At 44.1% G+C, this 11,388-nt stretch overlaps 1 protein-coding gene and 1 long non-coding RNA gene across 2 annotated transcripts; one reads left to right on the forward strand and one right to left on the reverse strand.

Moving 5' to 3' along the window:
- Nucleotides 1–522: 522 nt before the first annotated feature.
- Nucleotides 523–8,633, reverse strand: LOC108534310 (uncharacterized). Its single transcript, XR_001886936.1, has 3 exons — nt 7,522–8,633; nt 4,389–5,243; nt 523–3,469 (listed from the first exon to the last, which is right to left on the reverse strand). It is a non-coding gene; the product is annotated as an uncharacterized LOC108534310 (long non-coding RNA).
- On the forward strand, nt 4,930–8,092 carry TCF21 (transcription factor 21). Its single transcript, XM_017879603.1, has 2 exons — nt 4,930–5,660; nt 7,548–8,092. The coding sequence occupies exons 1-2, from the start codon at nt 5,211–5,213 to the stop codon at nt 7,635–7,637; spliced, it is 540 nt and encodes a 179-aa protein (XP_017735092.1). The 5' UTR covers nt 4,930–5,210; the 3' UTR covers nt 7,638–8,092.
- Nucleotides 8,634–11,388: the final 2,755 nt, after the last annotated feature.

The raw sequence follows: 11,388 nt of genomic DNA on the forward strand, positions 1-11,388 counted from the left end.
ATTCATGGCAATGTGACTCAGTAGAAGGAATTATACGAGGCAAATCAGGACACAGGGTTAGGTGGGCAGTACTGTCCCTGACATCTCATTGGAACAGAGTTTGTGATTACTTATGGCCTCCTTGGTCCTCAGCCCCATCCAATTCTGACAAACTATTACTTTGTGTCTCTATTTTAAAATGGTTCATCGCATGGAAATATTTCATCTTCCTAAAGTCAGGATTCACACTCAGTACTTTCCTGCAACTCTTGGTTCCTCAAAGCTGAAAGCACCTGCTACAAGGAAATAATCCCAAAGAGATAATCACCCAAAGGAGCCTTTGATTCCAGTGCCTCCATACAGGAAGGAGGCTGACAGCAAGTTGGCCTGTATTTTTTTATGCCCATCAATAAACTATACATAACATATAAGTGCATTAAAGGGGTCTCCCATACAACCTAGAAGATTTATTCTTTTTGGGAAAACTTGGGAGGTTTTGCTTTCAAGCTTTATTTTAAGATACAGAATAGTCATCACTCAAGCCAGTTTTTCTAAAACTTTATTACAGGGGAAAGCCTCTGGCATACATTTCTAATACAATATTCATTTCATGTGGCAGCTCTTTCTTTAGCAGTGCCAACAGAAAGGAGAGAAAATACATGAAACAAGAGAATGGAGGCAAAGGTCCTTGCATGGTACCTGACTCAGGAGTCGTTCAGTCCTTTTCTCTCTCTTTCCTAACACTGACAGAGTCTAATGAAATTATTCTAGTATTAGAAAACTTAGGAGGACATTAAACTGGCTTTGCAAAATTTTTAACTCTCTTGGTCTGCCTGAGTTTTCTCTGGCCCACTTACACCTTAGGGTAAACTCTGACTTTCAAGCACATAGGCTTGGCTGCTTTTAAAGCTGTATAATGGAACATGTGAAATGCAAGATTAACTCTTGGATTCAAAGAACCATGCAGAATCTTTCTCTAGACTTTATTGTTGTTATTTGCCAGTTTTAAATCTTAGCACTGTGGCATCTTATCTACAATTCACTGAATTAAATGTGAAAAGAGGGGGTTAGGGTATACTGAACACGCAGAAGACTTCTGATTACTGAATGGATTTATACCATCCAGGATTTATACCATCTCCCAGCTGGTGCCAGGTAAAGGTAGCAACAACACCCAGCATCACTATTATTGACCTTCTTAGCTAGCCACTAAGCTCACTAGTGCCATATTCACTTTAGCTGCCAAAATATAACAGGCCAGCACCACTATAATTTAGAATGAGCAAAGAGAGGTAATGCTCACTTTATGAAGTAAAGTTAAAATTTAATGAAACAAAGTCAGATTTTGATAAGCATATAAGTGGGAGATAGACAATAATCAATCAGCAGCCAACAAAGGGTATGGAGATAATTATGTAAAATCAAAAAAGAGGCACCTGACTGGGCACGGTGGCTCATGCCTGTAATCCCAGCACTTTGGGAGGCTGAGGTGGGTAGATCACCTGAGGTCAGGAGTATAAAATCAGCTTGGCCAATATGGTGAAACCCCACCTCTACTAAAAATACAAAAATTAAACAGGCGTAGTGGCAGGCACCTGTAATCCTAGCTACTCGGGAGGCTGAGGCATAAGAATCTCTTGAACCTGGGAGATGGAGGTTGCAGTGAGCCTAGATCGTGCCAATGCACTCCAGCTTGGGCGACAGAGCAAGACAGACTCCTTCAAAAAAAGAAAAGGCATCAACTTGCATAGAAAGTTGGCAAATGTTTGAAGTGGTGATAGTTACCATCAAACAAAATCAATAAAACATCTGGAGGTGCTAATTAGAAATGAAGAAAAAAGAGAATGGGCAGTTTTGCCGATTTGCCAGCCTATGTTTCTCCTGACCAAATGATGAGTAGAAAGAGAAAAGGATTAAAATTTAAATTTAAAGGCATATTTTTCCCCTGAGAAAGATTATGTAATGGCATGTGAAGTCAGTTCAAAGGAAGCCTATGATGTTTTCCTTCTCATAAAAAAAGAAGCAAATTATTCCATCCAAGTGCAACTGAATCAAATTTGAACTTCCTGTAAATGTATCAGTTGATAAACCAGGATTTAAGTTCAAGGGTACATTCCATGCCTAATCTTCATTTTACAGCTTTCGGAGATAAAATTTCCTTAGCATTAAAATCTTTCAAAGACAGTCGTTCTTGCAAAACAAATTGTTAGAAGTGAGCAGCAAATTGGCCAGATGCCTCTGGGGCATAACTGTTTCTTAAAAGTCAGGTAAGAACTTTTAGAAATGATCTCATACTTTCAAATCACTAGTTTTCTGTTTCATGCTTTGGAACAGAAATAGTCAACATACCAAAAGGGTTAACACAGCTTCTCAAAAGTGCTTCTCTTCTCACAGAATATAGTTTACATTTTGGGAGAATTTGGCACAGCTTAAGTTACAGCTTAACTGATTTGCTCAGTAGAATCCAACAAGAAGTCATTTGCCCCACCCATTTGTCCCTAAGTGTTTATTAGCAGGGATAGACACAAAATTTTAAAAGAAAAAAGTATTTTCCATGCGAATATTCTTTCTCCAAGACTTCAAATCAAGATACATAAGCAACAGCATTCTTCAAATCTTACTCCCAAACTGGAAGCCATCTTTTACAGAATTTTAGAAACTCCAAAACGTATTATCAGCCCACTAGCCTTTCTCAGCCTAAACGTCTCACTGCAAGATAAATGGACATGAGACTTAATTATTTCTTATATGGCTATAAAGAAAAATAATTGCTAAGCATAAAAACCAGCCTATGACATGAGGCTAGTTTTACACGCTTCCAGAAATTGGTGCTTTTAAGTTTCCAACATTGAAAAACATACAGACAACAGAAATCTTTTCAGTGGTACGTAGTACTATGATTGTTATCCCCCCCCCAGACAGCCTGAGCAGTCCATTAACTAAGGTGTAACAGAGAACCAGAGCCAAAAAAAAAAAAATGGCTCCAACAAGAAAAATCACAGCTTAATAGCCTGGTATGTAGTAAGGCCATAGTTTGGATTTTTATAATAATTATCACATTCCAGAGCCCAAATTAATTATTTGTAGTTATTTTGCAGATATCTTAGTAGCTACGCACACACACACACACATTTCACAAAGTATTGGCCAATGCCCATTTTCACAGAGCTCTTTACTCTAAAAATAACTTTAACTTTCATGTTTTACCAAGACTGAGAGAAGGGAGAGCAAATCAAAGGAAACTAGTTGGGGAATTAGTAAAGAAAATTTTAACAGGCCTGCTGGGTGTTCTCTTACTGCTGTCTTGAACTTCAGATGAAATTATTATACTTTCTGTGTTGTAGTACCGGGTCGTTTGTACGTGAAGACAAAGGCAACTTCAACTTGATATTTCTGTCAGCCCTGCTGTGGGAAGAGTCCTTTCCTGGTTTATAACATCAATCATTCTCACAATAAATCTTAGGGTGGATGTGGTCATTTAAATCTCCACCTGCACAAACAACAGAAAATAAGAGAGCTCATAAATCTCTACACTGGTGATTAACAAATTTTGGATCCTCAGCAAAGATATTATGGAAGAGGGGTCACTAATTCATTAATAAAGACTGATTTGCTGACAACCTGTTTAGTTTACAACATAGGGGGAAAGCAAACAAGACCCTGCTAGCAAAACAAAACGTTAGAGGTTAGTGAATTCCCAGCTGAGCCTAGGATTAGAGATATGATATCTTAATGTAGGAGAAGCCTTCAGACCCTAAGACAACCACTCAGAAATCACTCTCACATTTTGCTCCAGCCCAACTTCAATGCCTACCTGCAAGGGAAGAAAACCTGGCAAAGAAATTGAAGAGAGATTTACACCTTCGGTCTCCCTGGTTTCATTGCATCAATTTCATCCAATCCCTAGGTTCTGCTTCCCTGTGATTTTCTACCTACTTCCCAGGAGACTTTCTTATTCTCTAGGAAAGATGGCTCCAGCTGGGGTTAAAGATGGAAAAGAACCTTTCTCAAAAGGATAATCTTGCTTTGTGTTTTGTAGTGTCAGCTTCATGTGAGGAACACTGGCACCAAAGAGGCTGGAAGAGGACAAAGACAGCAGCATTGAAAGGGATGGTGCATCACAAAAAGTGCCAGGCAAGGTGATGTCTGAGAGCAACTAAGACTCTCAAGGCAATATTAAATGCATTTCTAGAAAAAAAAGAGGGGAAAGTTTCCACTTATTAGGAAAAGATGATCAACTAACATAATATTTTTCACACACTCATACTGCCCTATCTCATTCCCTACCCACTCCCACTAAGCTGTGTGTGTTGGGTTTGAGCGTGCAAATCAAGTATGTTTGTGTACACATAGGCAGTCCTTTGATGTCTTGAAAATGATCAGGTGTATGTGAAACTTTTTATACTTACTTTTCCATCACCATAAAGATTCTAGGAAGCACTTGTCTTCATTTATCCTGGGGAAGGTGGAAGGAGAACTTGGTAAAGCCTTGGAGTCTTATGAGATGTTGGCAGGATGCAGTTGATACTCCCTGTATCTTAACTCGTGTTTTCTTGGGAGGAGAGAGGGCATGGAGTACTTGTGAGATTCCTAGGTGGAAGGCCCAGAAAGAGCCAAAGGATCTAGTCATTTTTCTAAAGTTCTCAGTAACAACCAGCTGTGATGTCTTAAGAGGGAAAGAAGGCCTTTTAAAAAGAGATGGACAGGACATGATTTTCCTCAGCCAGCCACAGTTGGGAGAAGGTGGCTGGTAAGTACATGATGCGGTTGAGTTGATTTACATTACAAGTTGCAAATTAGGGTCTGTGCAATGAGTTTCCCTCCGGTTGTGAAAGGGGTCTAAGCGCTTTGCTGGGGCCTGGCAGGCCCCTCCCCTGGCTGCAAAGATCCGCCCCTCTATTCCCCAGATAAATTCCTAGTGTCCACCAAATTCCTCAGCGCTCGCTCACACTCCTCTACGGCCACGACTCTGGGAGTGGGGAGACAGAGAGCCGGTTCCTCTGCTGCAGAAGTCCCCTAGGTTCCTTCTCACAACTCTGCGAAGGGGAAAGGGTTGTGAAACCCAACCAGACCCCAACTCCAGCTCCCAACAGGAGGTGGCTGCGCCACACTCGGGAGGCCCCTTGGTTTCAGGGTCTCTCTCTCTCTCTCTGCCTCTCTCTCTCTCTCTCTCTTTCTCTCTCTCTCTCTTTCTCTCTCTCTCCCTCTCTCTCTCGTCCACTCCCCCAAACATGTCCACCGGCTCCCTCAGCGATGTGGAGGACCTTCAAGAGGTGGAGATGTTGGAATGTGACGGGCTGAAAATGGATTCGAACAAGGAATTTGTGACTTCCAACGAGAGCACCGAGGAGAGCTCCAACTGTGAGAATGGGTCTCCCCAGAAGGGCCGCGGCGGCCTGGGCAAGAGGAGGAAGGCGCCCACCAAGAAGAGCCCCCTGAGCGGGGTCAGCCAGGAGGGGAAGCAGGTCCAGCGCAACGCCGCCAACGCGCGAGAGCGGGCCCGCATGCGAGTGCTGAGCAAGGCCTTCTCCAGACTCAAGACCACCCTGCCCTGGGTGCCCCCGGACACCAAGCTCTCCAAGCTGGACACGCTCAGGCTGGCGTCCAGCTACATCGCCCACTTGAGGCAGATCCTGGCTAACGACAAATACGAGAACGGGTACATTCACCCGGTCAACCTGGTGAGTGCCCCCTGGGCTGCCGCTGCAGTCCAGGCGATCCTGCAATCCAGGCGCGCCCGCAGTCCCGCCAGCGGTGGGCGCGAGTGCGCGCGGGGCTGGGAGTGGGGGTGCGGGCGTGGCGGTGACTTACACACCTCGGCCACCGCGGGCCTAGAGCCTCCAGGGACCAGAGGCGGGCGGTCTAGACGCGGCCCTCGCTCTCTGCCCTACCAGCCCCCGGAGCAGGAGTGATTTATGCAAGGGTTTGACGTGGCAGCCCAATTAAAGGTTTGCAAGTGTATTGAGCTGGCACAGAGGAGGGATCCCCCGCGCCCACTCCAAAGCCATCCTCCCTGGGGTGGAGTGGCTGTTGCGGAACTGAGAGCACTGACAAGACCTCACGCCGAGAAGGCATTTTATTAATCCTTTTTTCTTCTTTTAGCTGAGAGTGGATTTTGATTTTCCTTTCCTTGTAAATAAAAACACCCACCTCCGTTTCTTTCACAGGCATATTTAGGACCATTAGATAAGGACACATCTATGCCCCTAAATTGTCAGTGTAAGCCCCCAACCGCTTAAATATTCTGTGCTTCTCCTATAAGTGGATTAGTATTTTTAAATCCTAGAAGTTCCAGTTATTATCAGCAAAATCAGTAAATCCTCACTAGTATGAGTTTAATAAATATTAAAACAGGTCACTCTCATCCAAGATTTAAGAAAAGTTACCTTTTATCTTAAAAAGTGATGCCCATTGAGCCTAACTTTTTTAATACAAAAAAAAACTGATAATCATCGAGTCTTCTTTTTTCTCAAATGCATTTTACTGTTTAAGAAATACATTTTAATTTTTTATTTGATTTTATTTTAAAACTTCTAGGATCTAAAGAAAAACAATAACAACAACTTACTAGGACCTCTGTTTGTATATGATAAGAATGAGAGATTTTTCCTCTTAAAAGGCAAGTCTTATCAGCCAGCACTAGAGCAGTAGTGAGAGAGGTCTGAATTGTCTTCTCACCGAATTGGTTTCTGGAACTGAGGGAGAAGAAGATGCAAAACTACATTTTGCCATGAAAAATAGTTTTCCCTCCAACTGAAAGTTTGGGTTTTTTTTTTTTTCAATGAGTAAATAGCTTTTAAAATCTTCACCTAAAATGAAAGTGTTGCCTCGAATATTTACAATTGTTACTCTCTTCATCTTTGAATAAGAAACTTAAATGAACTTTATTATAAAACAGCCCGGAGAAAGGAAGAGAAAGCATGCTTTCTCAGTCCAGCACGAAGACGATCTTAAATTAAAAGTCAAAGTAGTTTTTTTAGCTTTTTTCTTTTTTTCCTTAAGAGGTGGTGATTAATTTAGAAGTTGTAGTCAAAGCCGCTGTTTGCAATGGAAGAAACGAAAGTCGGGGCTAGGGAAATAGATGGCGATGAAAGACGATGAAAGCGACAGGGCCCTGAAACCCGACCACCACCTCAGAAGAGAGGCCAGGAGGGAGCTTCGCCCCGAACTCGGTGCCCAGCAGGCACAAGGTCATTCTGGGCTTCCCCGCTCAGGCTGCCAGAGCGTCTGCTTCCAGGCAGTGCCACAGCACCACCCACTCTCGGCTTGCCCAGGGCTTCCTGCATTGGGTCTCACAAGGAACCCAGTATGAGCCCTTTGGCTCTCGTTCTAAAAGACCACCATCAGCACCACCACCACGTCGAGCTGTGACTTGGCGCCAAGGCAGCTTTTTGCTTTATGCAGCCGCGGGGTGCGCTAGGACCGCGAGTAAATTGCAGAGATAATCAATCGGTCTCTCCAGTGCACTGCCTGCCCCCACCGCCCCCACTCCTTTCATCTCTGGCCCGGAGCCTACCCCACCCCTCCGCCACGGCTACTTACCTCCTCCACCTTCTTCTTTCCCGCAGACGTGGCCCTTCTTGGTGGCCGGGAAACCCGAGAGTGACCTGAAAGAAGTGGTGACCGCGAGCCGCTTATGTGGAACCACCGCGTCCTGACCTTGGAGGTGCGAGTCTGGGAAAGGCGCGCTCCCGGGGGGAGCGGGCCCCGGGAAGGCGACCCCTGCCCTCCGTGCTCTCTGTCTCTGCTTCCCCCTCGCAATGCTCCTCTCTCTGTCCCACCCCGCGAGAACACTTTACAACGACGAGGAGATTCGTTTCCAAACCAGAGGAGATCAATTGTACTTGCAAAGATTCCCATCTATTTAACTTTATTAACTTCTACCGTGAATGACTCTGCAAGCCTTGCTGGTCCAAGTGCAATATGTAATTATAAATGTATAAATAGATAAGAACCTATCAATGTATCTTTTGTACAATATGTTGTAAAATGTAGATCATAGGATAGCTGACTTTGACAGTCACATTTATAAAGTAATTCACTTAAAGATATATATTTTTTTCAAACAAGTTTTGCTACTTTTGAAAATAAATCTTTCTTTATATTGCTAAAAGCTCTGACATTTTGTGTGATTTTAAAATATTTGGAATAGAAAAGTGGGAAACTATGGGGAAGATTGATAATGAAAATGATTCTTTTAAACATCAATCTAAATTCTAGAGATAGAAGAAAATTGCATATGAGTTTCATAATGAAGATGCAGATTACGTTTTCACTGAAACCTTAAAAGGAAATATGTCGGTTACTTTTAAGGACAATAGAAATTATGTAACTGTAAACAAAGAATGGGCAGTATTAAAGTTATCCACAGTTACACAGTTCAAGAGTAAAAACGCACCAGAAAAAGGAAATCCAGCTTTCATGGATTCCACGGTATGACTGCTGACACGGGCGAGAAAGTAAACTCCACCTTTCGTCACCTTCCAGGTGTGGGTATGGCTGCAAACTAGTGAAGAAATAATAGAAGCTATGGAAGATGTAAATTCCATAACCCTTAGGGTGTGTTTCAGGATTTTCAGAGTTCTGCAGCATACATTATCTAGATTTCTTATTAATAATCCACTAATTAATTCTAACAACAAACCTGCATGCCTGCCTTTTGGTTGCGGTTAGCGGGCGCGTTTAGCTCCCACCACGACTTCCGGCGGACTGGGTTTTAATTTAAACATTTTCCAGGCTACGGAACAGCTCCTAGGGGAAGATTAAGTTGAGATAAACAGAGAAGCAAGGCAGAGAAGCCTGGGACCCGGCTCTCTCACTGCCCCTGAGCAGCCCGCGGCGGCCGATGCGCCAGATGCCACCGGGGCTGTTTAATGTTCGGGGTTATGACCGCAGTGTTTACAAGACGTCTTCGGTTATTTATACTGTTATTCCTCGCAGAGAGCCTTGAAACTTCCGCTTCATTTGTTCTTTCTTTTCGATTTTTTACCCTTTTTTCTCGGCTTAGTTTGGTACCTGGAGTGAGAGCTTCTCCGCTCTTCCACCAACCCCACAGGCCGCTTCTCGCTCCTCGGGTGGAGCCCCTGCCTGGCCATAGAGGAAGGATCCCGCTAGGCTGGTCCCGACTGGAGAAGCTGCTCTGCCAGGTGTGCTCTCTGTCAGTTATAGTGACCTCATTACCAAGGGGTGGCGACTACATTACCAAGCGCAATTCCTCATTCTCCAAGGGCTGAGAACTTCGGTGACTTCATCCGCCTGTCTGTTTGCACATGGAGGACTTCTCAAGATATCAGGATACCCTTCCATCACCCCACCACCGCCACCCCAACTTGACTTTCAAGAACAGATTTCAAGCTCTGGCCAGAGTCCCGTTCCTCCAATTCATGTGTTCTGTCCTTTCTACCAGAGGGATAGAGTCCATGCCTCAACCTAGCCAGAGTTCAAATCAAAGAGTCCCTAGTGTGATTCAATTGTTCGCCTTTCGCGTATCGCAGATTTTCCAATCTCCCACTCACGTTTTTAGAAAACAAATGCGCTAAATTCTGAGGATTCCAGGCAAGCCGTCCACAGAGAAATAACTTTTTCTTGCTCACTTCCTTGCAACGCCAATCTACACATGGATTTTTAGAAAGTCTTCATGGCTGTCTATAGTTGCCTATCAATAATTTGAAGCCTTTGCTTTAGGCAGGAGGCATGTGGCTATGAATAGGGAACACGTAGCTTTGACCCTGGTTCTGCATCCAGCTAGCTGTTTCTTGAAAGAGCCTGGATCCTCAGTTTTCCCATCTCTGCAAACAGGGATAAAGGTGATGAGAATGATAATAATCATTATATGCAGACCTTCCCCTTTCATCTTACAGAGCCTTAGTGGGGCTCAAATGAGATTATATCTGTAAAATCCCTTGGTAAAGGAAAGATTCCATGAAAATGTCAGTTACTTTTACTAAGTGGCAGGTGGTGAACTATCTGTGCCTAGATCCAAACTGAAAGTGTCTCAGGCAGGAAGCTCCAAGGGGTGTATGTTTATAGCGTCCAGGCAATGATCTTTTTTTTTTTTTCCATGAATGAAAATACCTCTTTTTGGTATCTATTGACTCTTTCTCTCTCTCTCTCTCTCTCTCTCTCTCTCTCTCTCTCTGTCTCACCTTGCACCTCTCCCCAATATTCTCTAAATTTGTCCAGAACTTTCTTTTCCCTAGAAATCCAGAGAGGAAAGTCAGGGCCTGGCACCTGCAGGTAGGTCGACACTGGTGATGAGGCTGCCCAGTCCCATCAGGAGCCTCAGCCAAGGAGGGGCCTGGGCACACTCAGGTCCCCATGGTTGCCCATTGAATGGAGTGAGGATCAAGGTGGGAATGACTGGGTGGTGGCTGCCACTAGCCCAGGAACATGACAACACGACCACACCACACATGCCTCCAACACACACCCACAGTCTAACCATCTCTTCTTCTCAGTGGGCCCTTCTCCCATTCCAGATCATCAGCACACCCACACCCACCATAGGTCTCTCTCCTCTGGTCTTCCCAGAAGGGTAAAACTCCCAGCCTACCCTGCTCCAGCTCCAGCCCAGGTAGTCGGTGTGTCTCAATTTGAATAGGGGGTGAGTAGCTTCACAGAAAGAATGGGGAACTCCCCTGGCCTCAAGCCAGTATAGTTTGGAAGTTGGGAGTGGGGGGTGCTAAGGGTGGGGAGTATCCTGCCTGTGACCTCTAGGTTATGAAAACTATCTTAGAAGGTGCTTTTAGAAAGAACCAGGAGAACAACCAAAGTATCTTACAGACGCCTAAATGGAGAATGAAGTGTTTCAAGTAAGAGAGTCTGCAAGTTCTCAGAAGCAGACAGATATCCAATCTGGCCTGTAGCCAGGGAAGTCCTCTCTCTCTCTCTCTCTCTCTCTCTCTCTCTCCCCCTCCCTCTCTCTCCCCCCCTCTCTCTCTCTCATTGCTTGCATGACTTTACAAGCAACTCAGGATCCTTCTAGCAGGCTTTCCCACTGTCAAACAGAGACTTCATTCTAAAAAGATAAGTGATACAGAGCTCCAGCTCCGCTGGCTCTATATGTTTACTGATTAGTGGAAAACACTGACCAAGGAGACTTTTAAGCCAGTAGTTCTTCAGAATCACCTAGACACCTCTACCCTCCAGAGATTCTGAGTCCAGGAGTCTGAAGTGGGCCCCAGGTGATGCCAATGCTGCTGGTCCCAGGACCACATTTTAACAATCAATGTTTTCAGATTTCTCATGAGGAACACTGCTTAATGCAGTGGGAAAGAATATTTCAGAGAGGAATTTTTTCTTAAAGAAGCTGCATATTCTGGACTCCAATTTAGTTTAATTTCCTATTCACTCCAGGATGGCACGCAGTGGATTCCTAATTCTTTTTTTTTTTTTTTTTTTTTTTTTTTT

This window comes from Rhinopithecus bieti, unplaced genomic scaffold, assembly GCF_001698545.2.
Source record: "Rhinopithecus bieti isolate Rb0 unplaced genomic scaffold, ASM169854v2 scaffold_10612, whole genome shotgun sequence".
In the NCBI taxonomy this organism is placed as follows: Eukaryota; Metazoa; Chordata; class Mammalia; order Primates; family Cercopithecidae; genus Rhinopithecus; species Rhinopithecus bieti.